Source organism: Vitis vinifera, chromosome 13 (genome assembly GCF_030704535.1).
Source record: "Vitis vinifera cultivar Pinot Noir 40024 chromosome 13, ASM3070453v1".
Lineage (NCBI taxonomy): Eukaryota > Viridiplantae > Streptophyta > Magnoliopsida > Vitales > Vitaceae > Vitis > Vitis vinifera.
Genome location: NC_081817.1, coordinates 77,345 through 100,511, shown reverse-complemented (window position 1 = coordinate 100,511; position 23,167 = coordinate 77,345). Strand labels below are relative to the sequence as shown.

General features: G+C 34.9%; 2 protein-coding genes across 5 annotated transcripts in view; one reads left to right on the top strand and one right to left on the bottom strand.

Annotated features, from left to right (window-relative positions):
* The first annotated feature begins 6,101 nt into the window (after nt 1-6,101).
* On the top strand, nt 6,102-17,926 carry LOC100258677 (uncharacterized). The gene is made up of 11 exons (XM_002270768.5): nt 6,102-6,474; nt 7,385-7,488; nt 10,305-10,490; nt 10,699-10,810; nt 10,894-10,927; nt 13,822-13,859; nt 14,013-14,047; nt 14,135-14,287; nt 14,489-17,076; nt 17,327-17,413; nt 17,629-17,926. Exons 2-11 carry the CDS (start codon nt 7,418-7,420, stop codon nt 17,694-17,696), a joined length of 3,372 nt encoding a protein of 1,123 aa, XP_002270804.3. The 5' UTR covers nt 6,102-6,474; nt 7,385-7,417; the 3' UTR covers nt 17,697-17,926.
* The window catches only part of LOC100263830 (uncharacterized), a 54,042-nt gene continuing 47,546 nt past the window's right edge, over nt 16,672-23,167 (bottom strand). For 2 of the 4 annotated variants that reach the window (XM_010659999.3, XM_010659997.3), the window contains 3 exons: nt 21,424-21,538; nt 21,035-21,115; nt 18,772-19,174 (listed from right to left, as the gene is read on the bottom strand). In XM_010659999.3, coding sequence (XP_010658301.1) covers nt 18,962-19,174; nt 21,035-21,115; nt 21,424-21,538 — 409 coding nt within the window. In that variant the 3' untranslated portion in view covers nt 18,772-18,961. Of the gene's footprint in view, nt 17,162-18,771; nt 19,175-21,034; nt 21,116-21,423; nt 21,539-23,167 lie in introns of those variants that run through there. The other 2 variants (XM_010659998.3, XR_002031512.2) reach the window with 2 other exon arrangements.

Here is a 23,167-nt window from a genome sequence, read left to right as displayed (position 1 = left end):
TTGTTTTTAGATTCTAGTGAGTGAATAATGCCTCTGCAAAAGATTTTGCTTTAAAGTCTATGATTAGTGTCCAAGGCATTGGGGCGGAGATGCCTTTCGTTGTAGGGAAGAACTAAAAGGATGATCAACAGCATATATGAGTGCAAGGCTCTCCGGTCAGATAGATTCACTTGGCTTTTTAATAGAATTATTGGGATAATCATCGAAAGGGATATTTTAGGCGTCATGTTCAAAGAATTCTTTTGAGATTAGCTCTTTTCAGAAAAACCTTTACACCATCTTCTTAGTATCCAACCCTAAGAGAGGAGAACTGAAAATCTGAAGGATTTTATGCCCATTACTTTTGTTGGAGCCATACAAAATATTGGCAAAAGTTGTGACGTCATAGAATTGTGAAAATAATGAGAAAGGTTGTTTAGAGACTCAGCATGCTTTTGTTGAAGGTTAAGTTCTAGACATTGCTTTGAGAGTCAATAAAGTCATAGGATCTAGATTGACGAGTTTGAGAAGAATAAAATTTCTTTTTCCTGGTATGAGTAAGAAGGGGTTTGGCCTAAAAGTGAATTCATTGGATAAGATTTTACATATCTACAAGACTCAAAGTTGGCAAATGACCTTCCACTCTCTTTTGATTTGGAGTCGTCCAAAGATTGAATAGGAACTTGGAGAAAAGTTAAATAGTCACTATTGGGGGAATCCCATTATTGAAGAATTAGCCTTTTTGTTGGGTTGGGAGGAGGTACATCACTTGACTCCTTAGTCTTTTTCCACATGCTAAGTTTTTGTTATGGGATGTGATGGAGAAGAGGCTCCTCAAAAGGTTAGCCTCTTGGGAGTCCCATTATTTGTCTAATGATGATAGTTAATTATTATAAAAAAACACTTCATCCATTTAATACGAGATAAAAAAAAATGCACGAGCATTTCTTTTGGGGAAGTAATTCTTTGGAGAAGAAACCTCTCCTACTCAATTGGTCCATAGTGTGTTTGGAAAAGAAAATAGGAAGCTTAGCCTCAACAACATGAAGTTTACCCTCAAATTTTGTGCACTATGCAACAATTAGAAGTCTCTTAAGTTAGCCCTTTACAAGGCCCATAAGATGCACAACCAATAAGCATACAAAACAACACAACATTTATAGGGAAACCTTGATCCCCCGCAACTTATACAACTTTCCCAAGTAATTGTAAGAAATGACCAAGGCCTTCTCTAGAAAAATTCCCACGTCTTTTTTTGGTAAGTTTAATTAGAGAGGGCCTAGTTATGCAAACCTTATATGTAACACTTTAGGGTCCTAAGAACCCCTTAATCCACATGGCACCATCACATGCGAGGAACGACCATTCTACATCATTACCCCTATGCCTCTATCATGCAACGCAAAACTAGGAGTGTAAGGCATATTTAATGCACATCAAATGTATGATCTTTAACGCATCTATATTATAAAAAAGGAAGAAAGGGTGAATATTAAGTTATGCTAATTCAAATTTAGTAGACACCTTAGAGGGTGGTGTGAAATGAGTGTTAGTTTTTTTTTTAAGGTTTTAACAAAATTTAACTAAAATGAATATAAAAGATGATTTAAAACGAGATAAAGAAATTGCAAACTTAAGATTTTTATAGTAATTTAGTAAAATTTGGCTTACATTCACTTTTTTCAAACTACAACAAATATTAGAGTTCAAAAGTTTTATAACTTGAAACCTTCGAATTCTTTATACTTGGATTATGATTCTAATATCCCTTTTACAATTGCTTTCAAGAGATACCTCATTATTAAAAATCTCACAAATTATATCTCAATTGAAGAATTCTTAAGTTGTATCTCACACTTAGATTCTTCTCTCACAAGGACAAAAGATTGAATTGACAAGGATAAAAACTAGTTTAATTTTTTTGGTTTAGATGAATACAAAGAAACTAGGATTAATGTGCACGAATTGGATATGCAAGATTTTGAATAGTCAAACACTAAAAAAACTCTCAGACTGATTGATATTTAATGCATGGTTATTGAAATGAACAAATGAGAGTTAAAAGAACCTTTTTATATAAAATAAAGGCCAACTAGTTGTTAGAAATTAATGCATATTGCAAGTAAGCATTGGAGACTTACATGATCATCCAATTGACTAGCTGGTCAAATCGGAAAGGTAGTTATAACTCACTACCAAATGAAACACACAAGGGAACACTACTATATCAATTCGGTTTACCTTTTGATTGACAAATTGGTTGAACTGCGCCCTAGTCTGATGCCTCTAAAATCCAACACTCATAGCTCCTTTGATTGGGGAAAGTTTGGCTATTATCCTCTCATATGAAAATATTATTAAAATCAAAACCTAACTATTCTTATTTCAAATTAACAACTTTATTCTAAAAAATACGTGGGTAGGAGATGAAGAATTTTTTTGTTTGGTTCAGTACTCAATGGAGAAAATGAAGGAAAAAGAACGTTGGAGTTTTGTTTTGCCTTTTTTTTTTTTTTTTTTTTTTTTTCTCATGTGGGCAGGTTAGCTGGAGTCTTGCGTGGCAAATGGAGGACATTTTTGACATTAAAAAACACATCAGGCAACAATGCATGAAGACCCAAATATTTTTGGGAATAAAGTTGTTAATTTGAAATAAGAATAGTTAGGTTTTGATTTTAATAATATTTTCATATGAGAGGATAATAGCCAAACTTTCCCCTTTGATGATTGTATACCTTTTTGAAAATCTTTTTAAGAATGAAATACATAAATCAAAGGTGGTTTTTATATGAAAAAAACTTCTTCTAACTTTTGAAATGATTTATTTGACTTCAATTAGACAAGTTTTGGAGTGTTATGTGCTTTAATGAAGATACATATATGTTATGCTTATTATAATAGAGCCCTTCAAAGCATGACATGATGTAACCATGGTTTGAAATATCGGTCAACATGAATATATTAGTACCTGAATTTCATGGATATATTGGAAATATTGGAAAAATATTGGTGAATATTTTGACAAAAATATCAGTAAGACAAAAATTATTCAAAATTCATGGAATATTTAGAAAAAAAAATCCAAAAAAATGATCAAATAAATAAAAATATACATGTTAAAGTTATTTTCTAAGTATAGTTGACATAGATATGATCAAAGAGAAAAATATCGATAAGTAAGGATAAATAGATCTTAATAATTTATTATTTATCTAATCAAATTAATTTTAATTTATAAAATATTATAACTTCATTATTTTTTTCTTCATATTTTAGTATTTTTTTGAATAAATTTATATTTTTAATATTTTAAAATATAAAAACATTCAAAATTAAATAAAATTAATATGATACATATAAAAAATTTAAAAGTGAAGTGATAGTAATTTTTTAAAATATGATTAATGAGATAAATAATGATACATTTAATATTAAAACTATAATTTATTTAATTTAAATGCATTTAATAATGTAAAATAAATGATGATGTATATATAATTTTTTAATATATAAAGGATATTAAAAAATATTGTTAAAAAAATTATAATGATGATTTTTATACATTTATTAATTAATTAATTAATTTTTTAATAAAGAACTTTCATAAATTTATTATCAACATATATTAATAAGGGGAAGCTTGCCTTAGTGGTAACCAAGGTCGGGGTTTGAGTCTCCTAAGCAGCGATGTAACAATTTTAAAAAAATTTGAAGGGCAGGGCAGTAGGGACAGTATGTGTAAGCAGCAACCACCAGGGCAGGGGGAGGAGTGTAGGTTGTAACAACGATAATATCGGGAAATTTCCCAATATATTGGCAAAAATGCCGATAAATTTCGATGATAAATCCGTTAATTGATTATTGATGGGGAATATCATGTTAGTTTGCTTCATATTTTGTCAAAAAATACCGACATTTCAATCCATGGATGTAATAAAATAAAGTATTATTTATGAATTTATTTATTAGGATTCTAGTTCTCTTTTTCTATTCTCGTTAGCATTAATTATTATATAAGCATTTATACCCATATCACTTGCATTGTACATGAGTTGCATATATGATCAAATTCATAAGTTCCTTATAAGATGATTAGTGATTTATCATTGATTTATGGATTTGAACAATTCATATGAGATGTAGTGTACTATTTTTAATTAGGATGATGACTTGTTTTAATCATTAGAATGATTTTTCTATGATGAGTACATTATTATATATGATCACACATTGAATAAAACCTATAATGAATTAAGGATGAAAATATCGGGATATTTCATCAAAATATCCGATATCAGACAAATCTAAAATGAAATCTGATTCGATATCTCTTGCCATTGAAAATTTTAATTATTTTGATATTTTTTTGTCGATTTATTAAGACATATCATATTCTTATCAAACATTATAGTTTTAGCCTTTTGAAAGCTAAGTCTACTATGTCTTAGTCCTACAAAAGAAGTTTGGAACCGAGGACTCTCACAAAAGTTTATTTTTTGGCTTGAGAGGCCACTTGATTTTTTTATTTTTATGCATAAGACCTCTTGAGAAGAAAAAGGCCTCTAACTAACTATCTTGTGTTGCTCGTGTAGAAGGAGATCGTGGATTGATTTGGATCAAAACATAAGGTTTTGGAGAATGAATATATTTGGGGATGAGCATATTCAATAAATAAATGAGTTTGGCGTATGATGAACAAATCATTTCATGATGGGCTGTTATAGTAATGGTAAAGCACCAATTGGCTATCGCACCGCCCTGGCCACTGTTGTCTTAACTTGTACGAGTTGCAAACATGCATGGATGGGTATCTTTTTGGTGGGCACTTGGCAGACGGGTGACAAGCTGAGGAATTAGGAAAAGAAGCTAGGTTGGTTGGTGCCTGATGGGGGCTTACGAAGGAAGGAACGTATCAATTGCATTTCACATGGCAACCCATTATCTTTCTACCACATATGCTTTACGATTGCTCTCCTACCTTACACTCAATGTGCGTTTCGCCCCACAAGTCACACATTAATTTTATTCATCTCATTCTTCCTGCAATTTCATATTTCTGACACTTCTCTGAATACCAGTCGCAAAAGATGGTCCTCCCACTGCTCTCGTGCTTGGACCAGCAAGTTAAGTAGTTTAAGGGATCATGTAATTATAATAAATAAAAAAACGCTGCCTCTTATTATTATTTACGAAAATAATCCTAAAACAAACTTATATTTGAAAACTCAGATATTAAAAATAGTTTTCTTTGCTTATTCTCGTAATGCTAATGTACACTTATACTCAATATTGTAATAATTCTCAAAACATTTTTCATATTTTCTACAAGACTTTACAAAAATGCTTGAAAAGCACTTCAATTTGATTCTAGAAAATAACATATTTTGAAAGCAAATTTTTGAAAAACTGTTTTTTTAAAAAAAAATTATGAAACCAAATTTTAAATTAAAAAACAATTTTCCAAGAATCGTTTTCAAATTGGGTTGTACCAACCTTTTAAGTCTTTCCCACAATACTTCCCTATTTGAATTTAGGTACAACACTGCATTAAAATTTCCATCCCCTTGTGCTACCAATTTAGTATCCATAAAAAAAAAAAAAAACGTTATAAATCGGATGATGCTATATATATAATTTTGAGTTTTATTATTTTGTATCATAATATTATATTTTGTATTTTGTACATGATCTCTTTCATTTATATATATATATAATTTTTATCTCATCTGTTTATATCATAGTTTTTTTACTTATACAATTTGATATTATATTTTCAAGGGCTAATTCTAAAATTATAGCATTGACATTGACCTTTTTTTTTTTTTTTTTTTTGAAAAGACGATATTTTTGTGTTTATTTATTGAACAATCATATATATATATATATATATATATATATATATTTATTTATTTATTTAAAAATCCTACTTTCAATGGAACAGGACTTCCAGCGTTGTATTTCTCCTAAAATGCCAATTAACAAGCGGCAGTAGCAAATCATTGGTCTTTGTAATAAAATAGTTGTAGTCTCTGGAAGGGGAAAGGCCCGCTCTTTTTGTCTAGCCCTTATCACAACTGTGAAACAAAATTCAAAAATTTACTGGGAGGCTTTCTCCTGGTATCACTGAGCTGAGCCTTGAGAGTAAAGTTTTTATCTCCTACGCCACTTACCCCAGCTGCCTTTGTACCTATTTATATGTATCTCATCTCCACGCTACTTACTTGGCTTTGTTGGATAATCTCTGTGGCTGTTGTCTCTCTCTCACCAACCGTTTTGAAGGTGAGTGTGAAGAGCGTGGTCGGACAGGAGCTGTTGGAAATTGGAATCAACACGCGTCTCTTTCACTCAGATCTGTGCTCTTTCTTGTTGATTATTCCGTTCTTTGCTTCGCATTTTTCCTCGCTCACTTCTCTGTACAGAAACTCAAGAGCCTCATCATCACCGACCACCGGAATGTCTTTGAAAATTAAATGAGATTTGGCTTCTAACACTGCGGTAAGCTGCGACTCATCTGTCGGTGACCTGCTAGTATTAGGGCAATTAGTTCGGCCAGATCTGGTTTCTGTTCAGTGTTTCTATAGGGTTACTCCTTCTGCGTCAAAAGCCAGAATTAAGTGCATGCTGTTTGGTCTTCACAAAACATGTAGATCTTGGAGACGGTAATGCAAGAAAAAAGTAGTACTTTTTTTGTAAAAAAAAGTATCGTGTTGATGATTTTGGCCATAGATTTGGTCAAAAGTAAGACATTACACATGGTTGTTTTGGCCTCTTGATCTTCCAGAATGCCAGTTTCTACCATTCTCCATCTTTGCATTTTATTGTACCTGCTTGATCTTCAAATCTGATTTTAGGGAGCGTGAGTTCTGAACTAGCCTTGTGACTTAAACAGAAATCTGAATTTGGAAAGAATTGATTATCATAGAGGAGCTTCCTTTACCATTTCGGTGTAGTTGCTCTTTTCTTTGTACATATATGTTAAGAGTGGTGTTTTCCCTTTATTTTAGTCTTCTCATGTCAGCGATTTACTTAGGAATTTTACTCTTTTTTTTTTTTTCAGTTTCCTACCTAAATATCCATGTATCTATTGTTAAAATTTAGATTTTGTCACTTGCAACGTAGTTGTTCATAGAAATTCTAATTATAATCTAGTGCTGTCTTACCTTTCTTTCTGTGCGGATGTGTCTGGGTTTGTATGTGCTTATTTTGTTTAACACCTTGCTCATGTTTATTAATTTTGATTACAGTTTGTTTATTTAAATCACTTCCCATGAATGACCCTTCCTTTTATGTTAATCCTTCCACTTAACCTCCCTCGTACTAACACCCACTCCTTTAATCTATGTGTGTGAGTGGTTTGAGATCTCGTATTGTGGATGATGAAATTTGTTTTCTCTTGTTCCTTCAGGCATCTGTGTGCTTGTGAGACAAACTGGTTGAGATGGAGGGTGGAATTGATGCTATTGCACCATTAGATTATGCTGCATTTCAGATTTTGCCAAACCAAAACAGGTTACTGTATTTTCCTATAAGAATTAAGATGAAGATTGTCAAACAGTTCTTTTCCTAGTTTCACCATGCATTCTTATTGTTTGGTTCCAAGCTGGAATTTATTTGGTGTAAGATGGTTCTATGACAAGAAAGTATCTGACCTTGTTGTTAGTTTGTGTAGGCATCACAATTTCCTGCTGATTGAGCTGGCTCATGAGGGCAATTTAAAATTTTCAAAATTTCATTTTGACACGGCCATTTTGAAATATAGATTAACTCAGCCTTTCTATAGACAGTCATTTCAATGAAATTTCCATGACTCTTGAAGAGCTACTTTTTTAAAAAAAAATAAAAAATAAAAAAAATAAAAAATCAGAAAACAAACATTTTCATTCATCAAACAATTGATAAATACAAGAAAGATAAGCAATCCTTCAAAGATGTACAAAAGATGGTAGAAAGTAACCAGGAACTAGAACCAAATTTTGGCATGATGCTTGGTGTGATGATATGCATTTGAAGGATTCTTTTCCTTCTTTATTCACCTTTGTTGCTTCTAAGGAGGCATAGGTGAATGATGTTCGGGAGGTAGAAGGAGGGATGGTCACTTGGAACCCTTGCTTCTCAAGAAACTTTCATGATTGGGAAATAGATAGTATGCACAATTTTATTCTAAAACTAAATGAGTTTGGTAGAACTAGAGGTGAGGAAGATAAAATGGTTTGGAAAGCTAGCAAGAGTGGGTGTTCTCTGTGAGGTCCTTCAACGAGTGTTGAAAACGGAGGGTGAATTGACTTTCCTCTCAAAGATAATATAGGGTTCCTATGCTCCTACCAAAGCGAGTTTTCTTGCTTGGGAAGCGACTTGGGGCCAAATCCTAACTATGGACCAACTTAAGAGGACAGGTTGTGTTTTGGCAGGTTTTTGTTGTATGCACAAAGATGCAAATGAATTGGTAGACCATCTTCTCATCCATTGTGGGATAGCTAGAGAGTTATGACACTTTCTCTTCTCCTTCTTTGGCATCTCGTGGGTTCTCCCATTTTTTTGTTAAAAGGATGACACGGTAGCTTTGTGGGCAAAAAAAAAAGAAAAAGGAAGGTCTGGAGAACAACTCCTTTTTGCCTTTTATGGAGAATTAGGAAGGAGTGAAATCAAAGAACCTTTGAAAGGGAGCAATGCACTATCCAAGCTCTCAAGGATTCCCTTATAACTAATATGCATATGTGGTTTTGAGGGTTCCTTCTAGGAGACGGTCAGGGAGGTTCAGGTTCTTTGTTAGATTTTATAGAATGGTTATGCTCATTTTCTTAAAGTAGGGTTATAGTTACTGTAGTTGGTTTTTTGTTTCTCACTTGTATACTTCTGTTATACCATATTTGCCACTTTAGTTTGGCTCCCTTTATATATTTATTATATATATATATATACATACATACTCTTATTTGCCTAAGAAAAGAAAAGCTAGAACCACAAAACTAGCTCCTCCTCATAAAAACCTCCATATAAATAGAAGCAAAAAACATTAGACACTCAAGGGGGAAGACGATCTCCAATAAAGTAGGTCATATGCTTTGCTCCTTGTTTGGCTAACTGATCTATGACTTGGTTTGTTGAACGAGGAATCCAAGAGAAAGAATAACCCAACTCAATTGTAGTATTTTTTATTTTTCACATCCAATGTCAAACTTCCATGAATCCCTTTCCTTATTTTCACCCAAGATATAACAGTGGCAGAATCTCTTTCTATAATTAGATTGGATAGAGATAAAACTTTTGCCTACATTAAACCCTCCAATATTGCCTATATCTCTACCTTGATGGCTAACCCCATTTTAGCTTGCTTAGAGAAAGCTCTCAATCCTTTACTAGAATGATCTCTAATCACACCTCCAATACCTATTTGTCTAGGGTTACCCATTGAACATCCGTCAAATTTAACTTTATTGAATCTACTGGAGGGAGTAACTAGTCTATCATTGCCTCCTTCAAAGTGATGGAGTAGCAAGCACTCTTTGAATCTAGCATTGAAATATGCAATGGAACATCTGCAAAAGGCTTGATGACTGAGGCCTATAAGGAATAGGAAAAGAAAAATGAGTCTCAAATGGCATCAACTGATCTCTACCTATCTTTGAAAATCCTTGTATTCCTCTCCAACCAAAGAAACGAAATCAGAGATAAATCAACCACCTGCCAAAGAATTTTCCCTTTTGGAAGGCTTCCAAAGCCCTTAAAGGAAATTCCCAACATTTTTGCTATGCCTCTAGGAGGATTCCAGTCAAGATTGGCAATGTCGAAGTTGAAGATTTGCCTTTTACTTTGACTAATTTTAACTTTTGCCTTTTGTATACAATGTACTCATCTTTTTGCTTCCTTCTGTTATAGATTGTTTTGCTTTGCTGTAAAAGTTTGCTCTGCATAAAAAAAAAAAAATGCTTATTTAATTTGATCATCCACTGCTACTCTGAATTTAAAACCATGACAAAGAGGTGGTGCTTTGCATTCTTTTGTCAGTCGACACCATTCCTGGAGCTAGTGCTTGATATCCTCGAGTAGCTGAAGCCTAAGTCACTTCTGTTATTACAATGCTCTAGGCCTATTTAGCATTTCTCCAGCATGTGCGTTTTATCCTTTTTTTTTTTCTTCTTTTTTTTTGGATCTAGTGCTTGATATCCTCGAGTAGCTGAAGCCTAAGTCGCTTATGTTATTACATTACTCGAGGCCTATTTAGCATTTCTCTGGCATGTGTATTTTATCTTCTTTTTTATAGAATCTTCTGTTTACAACAAATAAATTTATCTGATATACTGTAGAGTGCTCTCTTTCTGTTACAGATTTGAGGCAGTAGTATGCAGTGGCAAAAAAGTTGAAAAACTAGCTGCTGGGCTTTTGGAACCGCTTTTGCTACATTTACCTGAAGTAAAAGACTTGTACCATAAAGGATCAAATGCTAACTTTAAACTCCAATTACCTGAACATCTCAATGGTGCAGCATGGTTCACAAAATCCACTTTAAGCAGGTTGACATTATTAAAGAGTTACTCTTTCTTTTCCTGCCTTATCTGTTAGTTAATAATAAATATCATCCACTAAATCCACTTTAAACAGGTCCCTATCTTTAAAGTGTTTCTTTTTTCTTTTTCTGCTGTTTTTCCTTTTCTGCTTGTTATGGACAAAACTTCACTTGCTAATTCTTCTGTTACTGCAATTATTATATTTTTTTCTCAGATTCCTACATATTGTTGACACTCTGGCTTTGTTAAATACCACCCATGCTATTGAAGGAGAGATGTCTCAACTTGAAGAAGCTAGATTATTTCATCTTTCTTTATATGCCCAGGTAAAATATTATAACATTCTTTCAGAAATCTTTCTCTGAATTTATATCGTTGCTTATCAACAACGTTGATTTTCCTTTCTCAGGGTCATCCGGGTCAGTTTGGAAGTGTAGATTCAGGTTAGTTTTTATGAGGTTTTGTATTTATACGAAGGTGGGAGTGCTAACACATAATTGCATGTACTGTCATTGTTTACCTTTTTTCTGAAGCCATCTGGTTTTAGGTTCTTCTTCATAGCTTCCAACCACACTACGGGTCACCCAAGGATTTCCAAGGGAACCTCAGGGGAGATGAACTGTCCCCAATATCCACCAAACAAAAGAGGTGCAAAATGATGCTACTGAAAATAGCCCTGATTTGTCAAGAGGCCTTCTTCTATTGACCCCATCACTTACTCACCTCTAACCATGAAAACCTTCCAAAGATCTCTAGAATTTGAGAGAGGAGAGGGAAACAAGACCATTGTTGATGATCACTAAGTCAGTGGCTTTTTGGTTCTGTGAAAATTTTAGGGGAATTAATGTTAGAATTTTATAGAGATTGGAATTCCATATGCACGTTGCCTGTGTGTCTGACTTTTTTTTTCCCTTCTTTTTTGGGTTAACATTGTTGAAGACTAGAAAAGATATAGGACCTAATGGTATTTCAGAGAGAGGCTAGGATGTGGATGGTGATCATGGTGTACTATAGTCAAAGAACATGTTTGGACACCTCAGGGAGTTCTAATGCTTCTGTTGTGTTTTATGGTAGCATTCCATGGTAAAAGTACACCACTTGAAGTGAGAAAACTGGATCATTTTTCATTTTTCTTGAAATGTACATTTTTGTTTTATTTTTTTTATTTTTTATTTTTTGATTGGAAACGACATAGAGATATATTGATAGATAAAAAGAAGTACAAAAAGAAGGATGAGGAATCCTCCCGCCATAGAAAACTAAACTACAGGAAATTACAGGATGCTATGTAAGGTACAATGGAGCCATTTAATTTCCATGGAATGTCCAGAGACACCCTAAGCTTATTGTTTTATAGTACATATGAAGAAATCAAGTCAAACATCTGAGTTGCATTCGACTTTGGGACGGGTGATTAAGCAAGGACTAGGCCATGGAATAACAGTATGAACAATCATTTGCTTTCATTCATAGGAGATAGTTAATCAATTTATCTTTTACCTGGGTTATTGATAGAGAGCTTCAGAAGAGCAAGAAAGAGTACTGCGTTGTTCTTGACTTAGTGAAAGCATATGAGAAGGGTTGGTTGGGCATGTAATCTCATGTCTCATAGAATAGTAAAAGGAGTTTCTTATTGATAAACCAACATGCCTAAGGACTTGTACTGTGGGGTTGGGACTTGTGTTGTGCTAGTGGAAGCTTTAAACTGATGAGTTGTGCAATGGCAATAAGATACAACAAACTTAGTAAAAAATATGAGGTTTTAATGTAGTTCAATTTACCATATCTACATTCACGAATGAGAGAGAACCAATTCACTATGTTATAATGAACATATAGAGAATAGAGAAAATAGATACAACTCCTAAGCTTCCAAAAAATTCCTATTTTCTTGCTCCTAGTATCCATGACTTCAACTCAAGTTTTGTTCTACCAAGAGTCCCAGCTTTCCTCACATCTTTGGCTATCCAATATAGTCTTTAGAAGCTTATCTCAATTTCATTACTTTTTTCCCCTCATGATCAAAAATATTTATGAAGAAATTCTTAACAGTTTTCCTTATTCAAAACGGATGCTTATTTTTGTAAGACAATATTAACATACAAAATATTTTATATAATATTCTTTACGAAAAGGAATATGTACCAAATAGGAATTTGAGATTCTTTTTAATATCCTCTGCATTTGCTCAAATTCCATCAAATTAGTTGCTCCACAATACCATGCTCCCCCCCACATATCTCACTAATTCAGATGATTCCGCCAATATTTTATCATACTCTTAACTAGAAACTTATCTGAATCATATTTATTAGAAATTTAAGTCCTAAGTCAAGAAATACCACATCTATTGTCTCTAGTTCTAGATCCACAGTACTTGATCCCTAAAGTCACACCACAAACCCTCCTTGTCCACCTTCTAGGGCATCTCTAAAGATTCAAACTGTTAGATATTTATATGTTTCCATTTTCAAAATTCAATTAGTGTATGGGGAACCATGTTTATTCCAAATCAACCAAGAAAATGCTTGATTATTATATACCAATGAGAGAACATGTTTATGTTCCAAGTTTGTGTATGGGGAACCATGATTATTATATACCATTTTCAGTCAAAATTCCTTATGTGGTTTTCTTGTGCATTGAAGATCTCTGATATCATGTTTAATCTCAAACTTGCACAAGCCTTGGCTTTGAACTCTTCACCTTACTTCATAATTCTCCAACATGACAATGTTGCATACTAGGGCTTTTTGAGAGGTTTTTTAGTATATGTATATATATTATCTATCTTAATTTGCTCATTTATAGTCCTATAACTTAGTTTGGTGCTTTGCTTGATTATCCAATTGATAATTATCATTCAGAATGATTTCATGGTGTTTGGGTTTCATCAAGGAAGTGGAAACATATTGGTATTTGCAGTTTGTAGGGTTTTTTTTCACAACAGGTTGACTTTAGGACATTGTCCTTTTACTAGCACTTGTAACTGTTTTTGACTTTGTGGCAGATAAATACACAACTTCCATGGTTTTTGTTAAAAGACAAAACCTTCCCACAATACTCACTGGTTTATAACCTGATAGTTTCCGTATTAGACCTGATATTAAAGGTGTTGTCGCCACCTCCTGAATCCCAGGGTTCAATCCAATTAAGTTTAACCTTGTGAGATTATTTTGTTTAATTTTTTTTTTTTTTACTATTAGACATCCCACAATCCTCCTTCCCCTTTTCCTCCATATATCTGGTTTCTGGCATTGCACCTCTCTCTCTCTCTCTCACTCTCTGTTCCAGATTTGAGCGGATTTTAAGGTGGAAACTTTTTCCTCTTTAACAGATGGGAGGAAGTTGAAGGACATGGTGCCAACAACCAAAGTAATTGCTTTTCTCTATAACTTTTTGAAGTTCTGACACATGACAATGTGATTGTAGTTTTTCTTTATGATCTTTTAAGAGGACACATTTTATTTTATTTATTGAATTATCTTTCCATTTTGGCGACTAATATGATTTATGAGATGTCAACAGCCTGATGCTGAAAATGTATCATCAGATGCTTCAAAGTATGTTCTGTTGATTTTTATTCTTTCACTCAGCGGTTTTTCCTTGGTCACATCCACTAATCTATAAAAATGAATGAATCCTTCCAGGAATGAATTGCTGCGAGCAATGGACTTGAGACTCACAGCACTCAGAGGAGAGTTAGCTGCAGCTTTCAACCAGGCTGCTGGAGCCACCTGCTCCTCTAAAGAGATCAATGATTTAGCAAACTTCTGTCACCACTTCGGAGCAATGGATTTAAAGTAAGTCACCTACCCAAAAGAAAACGAGAGATTAAGGGTAATTGGGTCTATCAAGTTTCAAGTTGCTTTTAAAAAAATTCCAAGTTTAACTGTGATGCTCCTTCACTTTTTTTTTTCTTTCCTTAATGACCATTTTAATTAGCCAACTTCATACAAAAAACTATGGTTATCAAGATTTTGTTTTATTAATTGTCTTTCCAGGAATTCTTTGTGCAAGGTTTTAGAACCAAGCCAAAACAGCCAGATTTCTGATGCCCTAAATGATGACAAGTCTTCAGTCATGTGCCATTCGAAGAATGACAGCATAAATAATAAAGATGGAAATTCTCAGATTCCTAAACCAATACATTCAGTTAAACCGGTAATATATGATGTCTCCCCTGCAAAAGTTGCCCAGGTTGAGCGACAGAGCTCTACTGAAAGTGAGGAGTCGTCTTCTTACTCGAGTGGTGAGGATCGAGCACCAGCAGAAAGAAGTCGGGCTATCGTACGATCGGCATCACCTAGAAGGTCAGCATCTCCAATGCGAAGGATACAAATAGGGAGAACTGGATCACGCCGGGCCACTGCCTTAACCATTAAGAGCCTTAATTATTTTCCTGCTAGGGAAAGGGTATTATCACATAGAGATGCTGCCGCAAACAGTAGCGAGGATGAAGGATCTGAGCAACCCTATAAAAAACCTGAAAATAATGTAGGAAGGATGAGCGTTCAAGATGCAATTAATCTTTTTGAAAGCAAACAGAAAGATCAGGCCGCAGATATTCAGAAGAGGTCATTAGCTGACATCTCTATTAGTGCAAATAAATCTGTATTGAGAAGGTGGAGTGCTGGCACAGGAGAATCATCCACCCAGTGCCTACCAGATACTGTTCCTGAAGATTCTGTCCGACTGGCTCCCCACAATTTAGTGGATGCAGAGATTCCAATGAATTCAATAGAAGTGAAACAAGAACTTGATTTTGTTTCTGGAGGTCACAATTCTGTTGAGACTGATGAAGTTGATGTAAGATTAGAAACAGGTGATGAAAGAGCATCTTATGAAACAAGTGTTCAAGCAGATAGTCTCTTATGCCAAAGGGAGGAAACCAGTGAAAAATTAACGGCCTCAGCTGAATGGAGTCGGAAGAAGGAAGCCGAGTTGGATCAGATGCTGACAAAAATGACAGGATGTAAGCCTGTTAAGTATAGAAAGCCTGAAACTGGAAAAAGCCAAAATCTTCCAAATGAGAAAAGAGGGGGATTTTATGACCACTATAAGGAGAAGAGGGACGAGAAGCTTCGTGGAGAGAATGCTCGAAAACGAGCAGAGAAAGAAGCACAATTTAGAGCCATGCAACAAGTTCTTGATGAAAGGAAAGCTGAAATGGCCTCCACTACTGCGAATGATATTGGGCAAAAACAAAAATATCCTTTGCGTAGGCCCCAGAAATCAGGTAAGAGTCCATCAACATCTGAAAATCTGAAAAAGGAAGCCCCAAAACCTTCAGTTCCAAAAAGGGTGTCATCTAAAGCATCAACCCTGCCTGCAGTGCGTAAGTCATGGCCATCAACACCTCTACCCAGAGCCACAGGGACATCACCAGCTAAAACTCCCACTGGAATTTCACCATCACCCAGAGCCACAGGGACTTCACCAGTTAAAACCCCCACTGGAATTTCTTCTGCTGGCACTACACCAACACGGCGGAAACCCCTGCCAACAGCATCACTTCCTAGGTCAAATCCAAAAGTTGAAGGATCGCAGCAGGGACAGAAAAATGTCAAAGGAACCCAGATGAACAATAAAAGGAGCCTGAGAAACGGGAATGAGAAACAGCAGCAAACAGTGACAAGAAGTGGCAAACCAACAAAAACAAAAGTTCTGACTAGTTCTGGGGATTATTCTTCTGTGGTTCCTGCAAGGCCTACTTTCTATAGCAAGGCGACGAAGAAAAGCAGTGTAGTACCACTGGAGTCAAAGCCATTTCTTCGTAAGGGCTCTGGAATTGGTCCTGGTGTTGGTTCCACTGGCAACAAAACAAAAGTTTCTTCTCAGTCTGAGGAATCTCCAAGAAACAGCAGAAATCAGATCCAAGCTCAAGAGAATGAGTCAGTTGTTAATGCCTGTGATCTGGTCAACCAGCAGCAGGATGGGGGTCTTGTAGTATTGGAAAGTCATGATGCTGAGTTTGAATCAGAAACTCAGGTAAATAGCCCTCAGAAATGTGGCAACATAGAAAACTTAGATCAAGTTACAGCTGATGGCGATGATAAAAAGAAAATGGTGGAATCTTCCCTAAAAATGGAAGGTGAAGAAGAATCAGCAATCTCTCCCATTGCATGGGTGGAAATAGAAGAGCATCAAGACTCACATATACCATGTGATGACATTACATCTCAGCTTATATCTCCAGCCAGCATTGCTCCAGTGGCATTGTCAAGTCCTCGTGTCCGTCACTCCTTGTCACAGATGCTGCAAGAAGAAAGTAGTGAACCTGATAGTATTGAGTGGGGGAATGCTGAAAATCCTCCTGCAGTCGTCTACCACAAAGATGCACCCAAAGGATTCAAGAGGCTCTTGAAGTTTGCTCGGAAGAGTAGAGGGGATGGAAATACAACTGGTTGGTCCAGCCCATCTGCCTTTTCTGAAGGAGAGGATGATGCTGAGGAAGCTAAAGCTATTAATAAGAGAAATGCAGACACTCTACTAAAGAAAGCCACTCTTCATGCAAAGAACTATGGGCAACAGAAATCTTCATTATCTGGAGGGTATGAAAGAAATGTGGCTGCTCGGGAACTGCTCTCTGGTAATTTACCTCATGCCTTTCACTTTTCATCCTTTCTAGCCAGAACACATATCTGTATTTATTAAGTGGAAAACTGATAGATATCCTGCAGATCAAAAGCATGATAAGTCATTTCACATCTGTAGCTCTAGTTTCTTTTCTATCCTTCTCTTCCAGCAAATCATCAGGATAGCAATGAATTTGTACTTTTTAGTTCAACACATTTGTCGTGCCTCCTGCCTTGTGCTAATGAAGGATATGATACATGCAGCCCAATCAAATATAAGCAAATTCAATACTCAGAGTTCCCATAAGTTGCAGGAGGGTCAGGTTTCGGCCACAGCACCCACAACTAAGGGTTGGTATTTTTTGTCTCTACTTTCCCAGTTTCTTTTTTGTTTTTGGTTGTACTTTCAGTTTCTTTCCTAATTTGCCTGTTCCTTTTTTTTTTATTTATTTATTTTACCGTGTTTCTTATGCACATCCCTAGAGTAAATTCTTTTCTTTCTTCTAATACATGCATTTCATGGTCATCAATGGATTCTGATATTCTCTATCATGTTTCTGTTCCAGCAACAAGGTCATTCTTCTCTCTTTCAGCGTTTAGGGGCAGTAAACCAAATGAGACGAAGCTTCATTAATTCAAAGGAGAATTCAAAACTGTAAGACTTGTAAACAACTTTACTCCCCACGGCATTACAGAGGGGAAGTTTGGGTAAAGGAAGAATCTTCTTATTAAAAACAAGACTTCATCCTACTGAACATTTGGATTGTTCCCCGTAACCCCAAACTAGAGAGCAAGGCATGCCCTCAGGATGTAAAACAACAAAGAATTCATAATTCATAATTTATTTAGTACATTGTTAACGAATGACTATCTTGTGTGATTGTAACTCAATCTATCTTTGGATTCCTTTGGATCATATATTGAGCTCACTTGTATTACCACATAAATGCTCTGCAATGAGAAAACAATACACTTTTAAGCAACAATTGAAAATATGACATGTGCTGCTTTTTCATTGCAGAGCAAATGACTCGTTAAGTCCTTCCAAATGCACCATGCAAGTAAAGGATCATGTCCTCCAGCACCTCCTATTGAACCAACTGATACCTGCCTCATAGTATGGAGGCACCTGATCATCACCCTACATCGGATCAATTTTCCAATGGTTAAAGCCCTTTTCCAAGCCACTGTCCACATACGCCATGGCACACTTGTTACAAGATAATTTTTTTCTTTTTTCTTTTTTCCAGAAAGTCAACTCTTACCTCATCATCCATGGGCTAACACAGATTTAACAGGAACCCTGCTTTGACTGATATGCATCTGTTCCATGAGCTCTCCCTCTAATTCCCAGTTTTGCATCTCCTAACAAAGCTCAGGTTCCAATGACCTCTGGCACCAAGTTTTGAAACCTAACTTTCATTGATCTCTTCTAGCACCAATGTCATGCCAGAGAAGAACCTATTGGGGTGCATGGCAGTTATCAGGTTTTCAGTATAGTAATTAAATCAACACAAATTGATCAATCATGCTGATGCTATGATTTTGTTCTAAGTTACATCTGTACAACCTGAAACTGCAAAAACTTGTACATACCAGAGACAATAAAATCCTAGGTTCATTGCTGTTTATCATCTCCCTCTTGCTGCTTTCTACTTAAATACCAACCTTGGGCCTGGTTCAAGTGGTAAAGGGTAGAGAAGGGCGTATTGAAGGTTGTGGTAAAGGGTTTAAGATTAAATCAAACATGTTATAATCCCATCATTTATGTCAATAGAAACAGGTATTACAATAACCTAAATGGTGAGGAATAAGAAGAAAAAAAAAGATATAAGTTTTCAGTAGAAGGAAAAACCTCAACTGGGAATTGCCCACTTCAGAAATAGCATAAAAGATTCCTCATAGAACAAGTTTGCAAATTTCTCTTTTAAGGCTTCCCAGGTATGGAAACATCATGTCTGCATGAGGGCCATAATACCACGAAAATATTGCAGCCAGCCGGCTTATGCTCTTCATTGCAGCAGTATCACCCAAGCTTAGCTGAATGGACGAAAGCTTCATCAATTCATATCCAATGACAATGTGATTTGAACCATAGAGCTTTTCAAGGATCTGCCAACTCAGTAAAAACATGAAATTCTCATTCAGGATCCATCACTTGGAAATCATGACAAAAAGTGAAAGGTAAATTGTAAAGAGCAATCAAGATCAACATCTAAACTTGTTAAATCAAGTCAAAGAAAGGAAATTATGTAACACTGTTATGCTAAATAAAGGTGTTTGATATCAGTCATATTCAACATAAAGATATTCTATGGTGATATCCACATTTAAACAGGACCAATTTACAGTAGGTAAGTTAAAACCATCCTGTTTCACTGTGAGTGTATGCAATAAGATAGGTTTAAAAATAGACTTTTGGTGAAACAATAGAAATATAGCAAATTAAAAAGAGAGAATTATTATTTACCATCTACATGTTTAGCACCTGTTATTAAAGAATAAACTTTGAACCTGGCATACAAGTAACTGATTATCATTTAATGAAGTAGCAAGCACAGCATATTGGTTTCTTGAAGAAGATTCAAGATCATTGAAGCTATGATGTTATAAAGAGGTAAGGCTACATTCTCAGCTTCCGGTTTGGGCACTTATCCATATTGGCAGATATAGCTGAGTTCAATTTATTGGCTACAATACTTAATGACACAGTGTATTTTCTGATGCACTGTATGCTACGTATTGATTGCAATCTGAGATGATACAATACATATCAAGCATTGTGCAATACTAACAACCTTTGCTATATTTGTTATGTGGGACAATGGGTCCTTGGGTGAACGTCCCTTAAGCCCTTGAGGAAGACACTTAGATGTGGGTGTATGGGATTTTTCCTTTGGGCATAAGTCCCAAAAGATATGAAATGTGATTTGTTTTTGAGTGGTAGTGCCAAGATAGTGATTCTTTGTGATGGAGTATCATCTTGGAGCATAAACAGTCTAACAGATGGTATTTTTGTTAGGGGGAATTGTTAGGTTATTATATGTGAGAGAACGGATGTGCAGATTGGACCATATACTGCATTTATTCATTTTTGAAATTATTTCATTCTTGCTAATAATTACAAAATTAAAAGTATGCCGTTATATGTTTGCCATAGTTTGATTTGCTTTATTGAGGATATACATGGAATGAACATAGATTTTTGCATTGAATTGTGAACTCATCTTATTCTTTCCACATTTAGATGCAAGTAAGGATGCACTAGTTGAGGAAGATACTTAGAGCTTTGGATTTGGTGCTAACTTGATGCTATTTTATCTATATTGAGATTTTTTTTAGGCTTTTGCCTTTGTAATAAAGAGTGACTAAGCTACTTTGGCGATGAGATATTAATATGTTTTGTAACTTGTAATTATGGATTACCCAATGTGGACTGTGAATGTAGGATGTATAAATAGCTAATAAAACAGTTTTTGGTTTATAAGATATGAATAATGTATTTATATCTTATATATTTAGCAGGTCCTAAATTAAAGCAGGTTTCATGTTCATTAGTAACCAAATCCTTAAATTGCAGACAAATTAAGATGAGACTCATCACCCCCTTTGTCTCAGATTTTAGACACACTAACAGAATCCACTTATAGTGGATTAATTTATGACTTCAAAATTTGGGCTTGTGACAACAGTCCTAGTACAGAGGAAGTATACAAGCAGCACTCACCAAACAACATGAAACAAAAAGAGGAAATAAAAGAAAATGTGCACAGCTCAACACCAGAAAGCTTAAGACATCCCATACACCATGACAAGCAGGAAAGCTCAAACACAAGATATTAACCTTAATGCCATTACCATCAATGAACTTGAGCTTTCAAAAGGAATGTAATTAATTTGTTTTTGTGCATGTCCACCCACAACTGTATGCTACAAAAAGAAAAAACAAAATGAAATGGCTGGAAAATTTACCTCAATTGATGCTTTACAATGGTGCATTGCAGGTTGTAACTCTCCAATCATACAAAATGCCTGTGCAATCCAGTCCTCTGCCTGCAAATATTACATCATATATGGTCATGCAATTCAGTATCAATTCATAGTTGTCACAATTGGAATTGTTAAACTGCATTTATGCTGGTTAGACGAAGATTAGAGGGATTACAACTGAGATATACTCATGCTGGGTTTTCTTCACTTAACACTTCCGCACACTTAAACAGAAGATTTTTACATTCAAAACCTTGATCAAGTTGCATTCAAACCACAAAAGCACATAAAAATTATACATTCCACTGGAAACATGAATGAAATGCCACATAAAAACAGAAGTAGCGAATTGGAGAATAGCTGGAACTCACTTCTGCAATGCCTTTGTTATATGCATGCAACGTTGATTTCAGTAGATCAAGAGATCTCAAAGCATCTGAAAATGTGGTAGCTGGAACTTCTTTTGAAACTATTGCTTCCTGCAGCCTGCAAGAATTAAATAGTACAGAAAAATATTATGCAGATAGAAAGTGTAAGGGAGATATATTTTCGTATCTACACAGTAGTGGAGCTCGAGTTCTCTTTCTATTGGTTTATTTACTTTTGGGGGAGCGGGAGTGCAAAAACCAACAAGAAGCCATCTTGAATGGTTTACAAAATAATTATTGTTAATAGGATTTAAATTTCATTCATAAGTTTGTAACTTGAAATGCTACATGGTAAATGAACAGAGCACTTGATGAGCATCCCTGTTTGTCATGCTTCAAAATTACTTTGTGAGATCTAAAACTTGGTTGGAACTGCCAAATACTATACTTAAGTTTAAAACTTGCCTAAGATTTCCAAAATATCATCTTGAGCTTCAATAATTCGCTGAATTTTCCAAAAGTCAAAAACAATTAGAATACAAAGGTCTGACATATTAATTTGGGAAAGTTTGTGGATGAATTTGGAAATCTAGATCTTTCAATGTTTGAGAAGACACAGCTCTTTTCTCTTAATAGAAAAATCAAGAAGGTTAAGACATCCTTGCACAATATGTGTGAGGAAATCAAGAAATTAGAAGTGTAAAGCGCGCGCACACACACACACACAAGATTTGTTAATCAGAAACACACTAACTCTTTTCTCATAATAGAAAAGTCAAGAAGGTTGAGACGTCCTTCCACAATATGTGTGAGGAAATCAAGAAAATAGAAGTGAAAAGTGCAATGTGAATGGACTTTTATCTAGTTAATTAGAATAATATTCCATTCTGACCTATTAAGGTGTGTCATGAGCGGTTTTTTGGGGCAAAAGTTAATAAGAAGGTTTAGGCTTTGTCCACTTAACTGTGGTCAACACCATTAAGCGCATATTAAAACCTTGTTTTATCAGCATTATAAAGGTAGACTGAACAACTAATTGTTGGGACCCTTCCTAGAAAATTCAATCATAATTTTATTTTTTTTATCCTTTCAAATTCACTAAATTGTACAGGGCATTTTAAAACTTTTCAGAATTGATGCCTGTTATAAGATGCCAAGAATGTATTTAAAGATTATAATATTGTTGTTTTTTTTAAACTTGAGAATGATTGCAAATGAAAAATGAATAATTTTATTAAAGATCTTATCTTTTCTTTTATTCTTTGAGTAAGAAATTGGACATGGTACATAAACAAATAAATTCAAATTCCATGCAAGTACATATTGTTGGAAAAGGATTCAGAATATTTATTTTCAATAAATAAAAAACTGATACAACCTTTTAGTATATACATAATCAGACAAACGCATTATTTTAGGAAAGTTAACTATACTCTATTTGTAACGACCCACACCTAACCGTGTAGATATTGTCTACTCTAGATCAAAGGCTTTAAAACGCGTCTACATAATTAAGAGGAGTCTATACTTATATAGCGTTAGGAACGTTCTCCCTTATTTAATGTGAGATATCACAAACACTCCCCTTCACGGCTTTAAAACGTGTCTACATAATTAAGAGGAGTTTATATTTATATAGCGTCAGGAACGTTCTCTCCTATTTGATGTGAGATATCACAAACACCCCCTTTCACAGCTTTAAAACGCGTCTACATAATTAAGAGGAGTCTATACTTATATAGCGTCG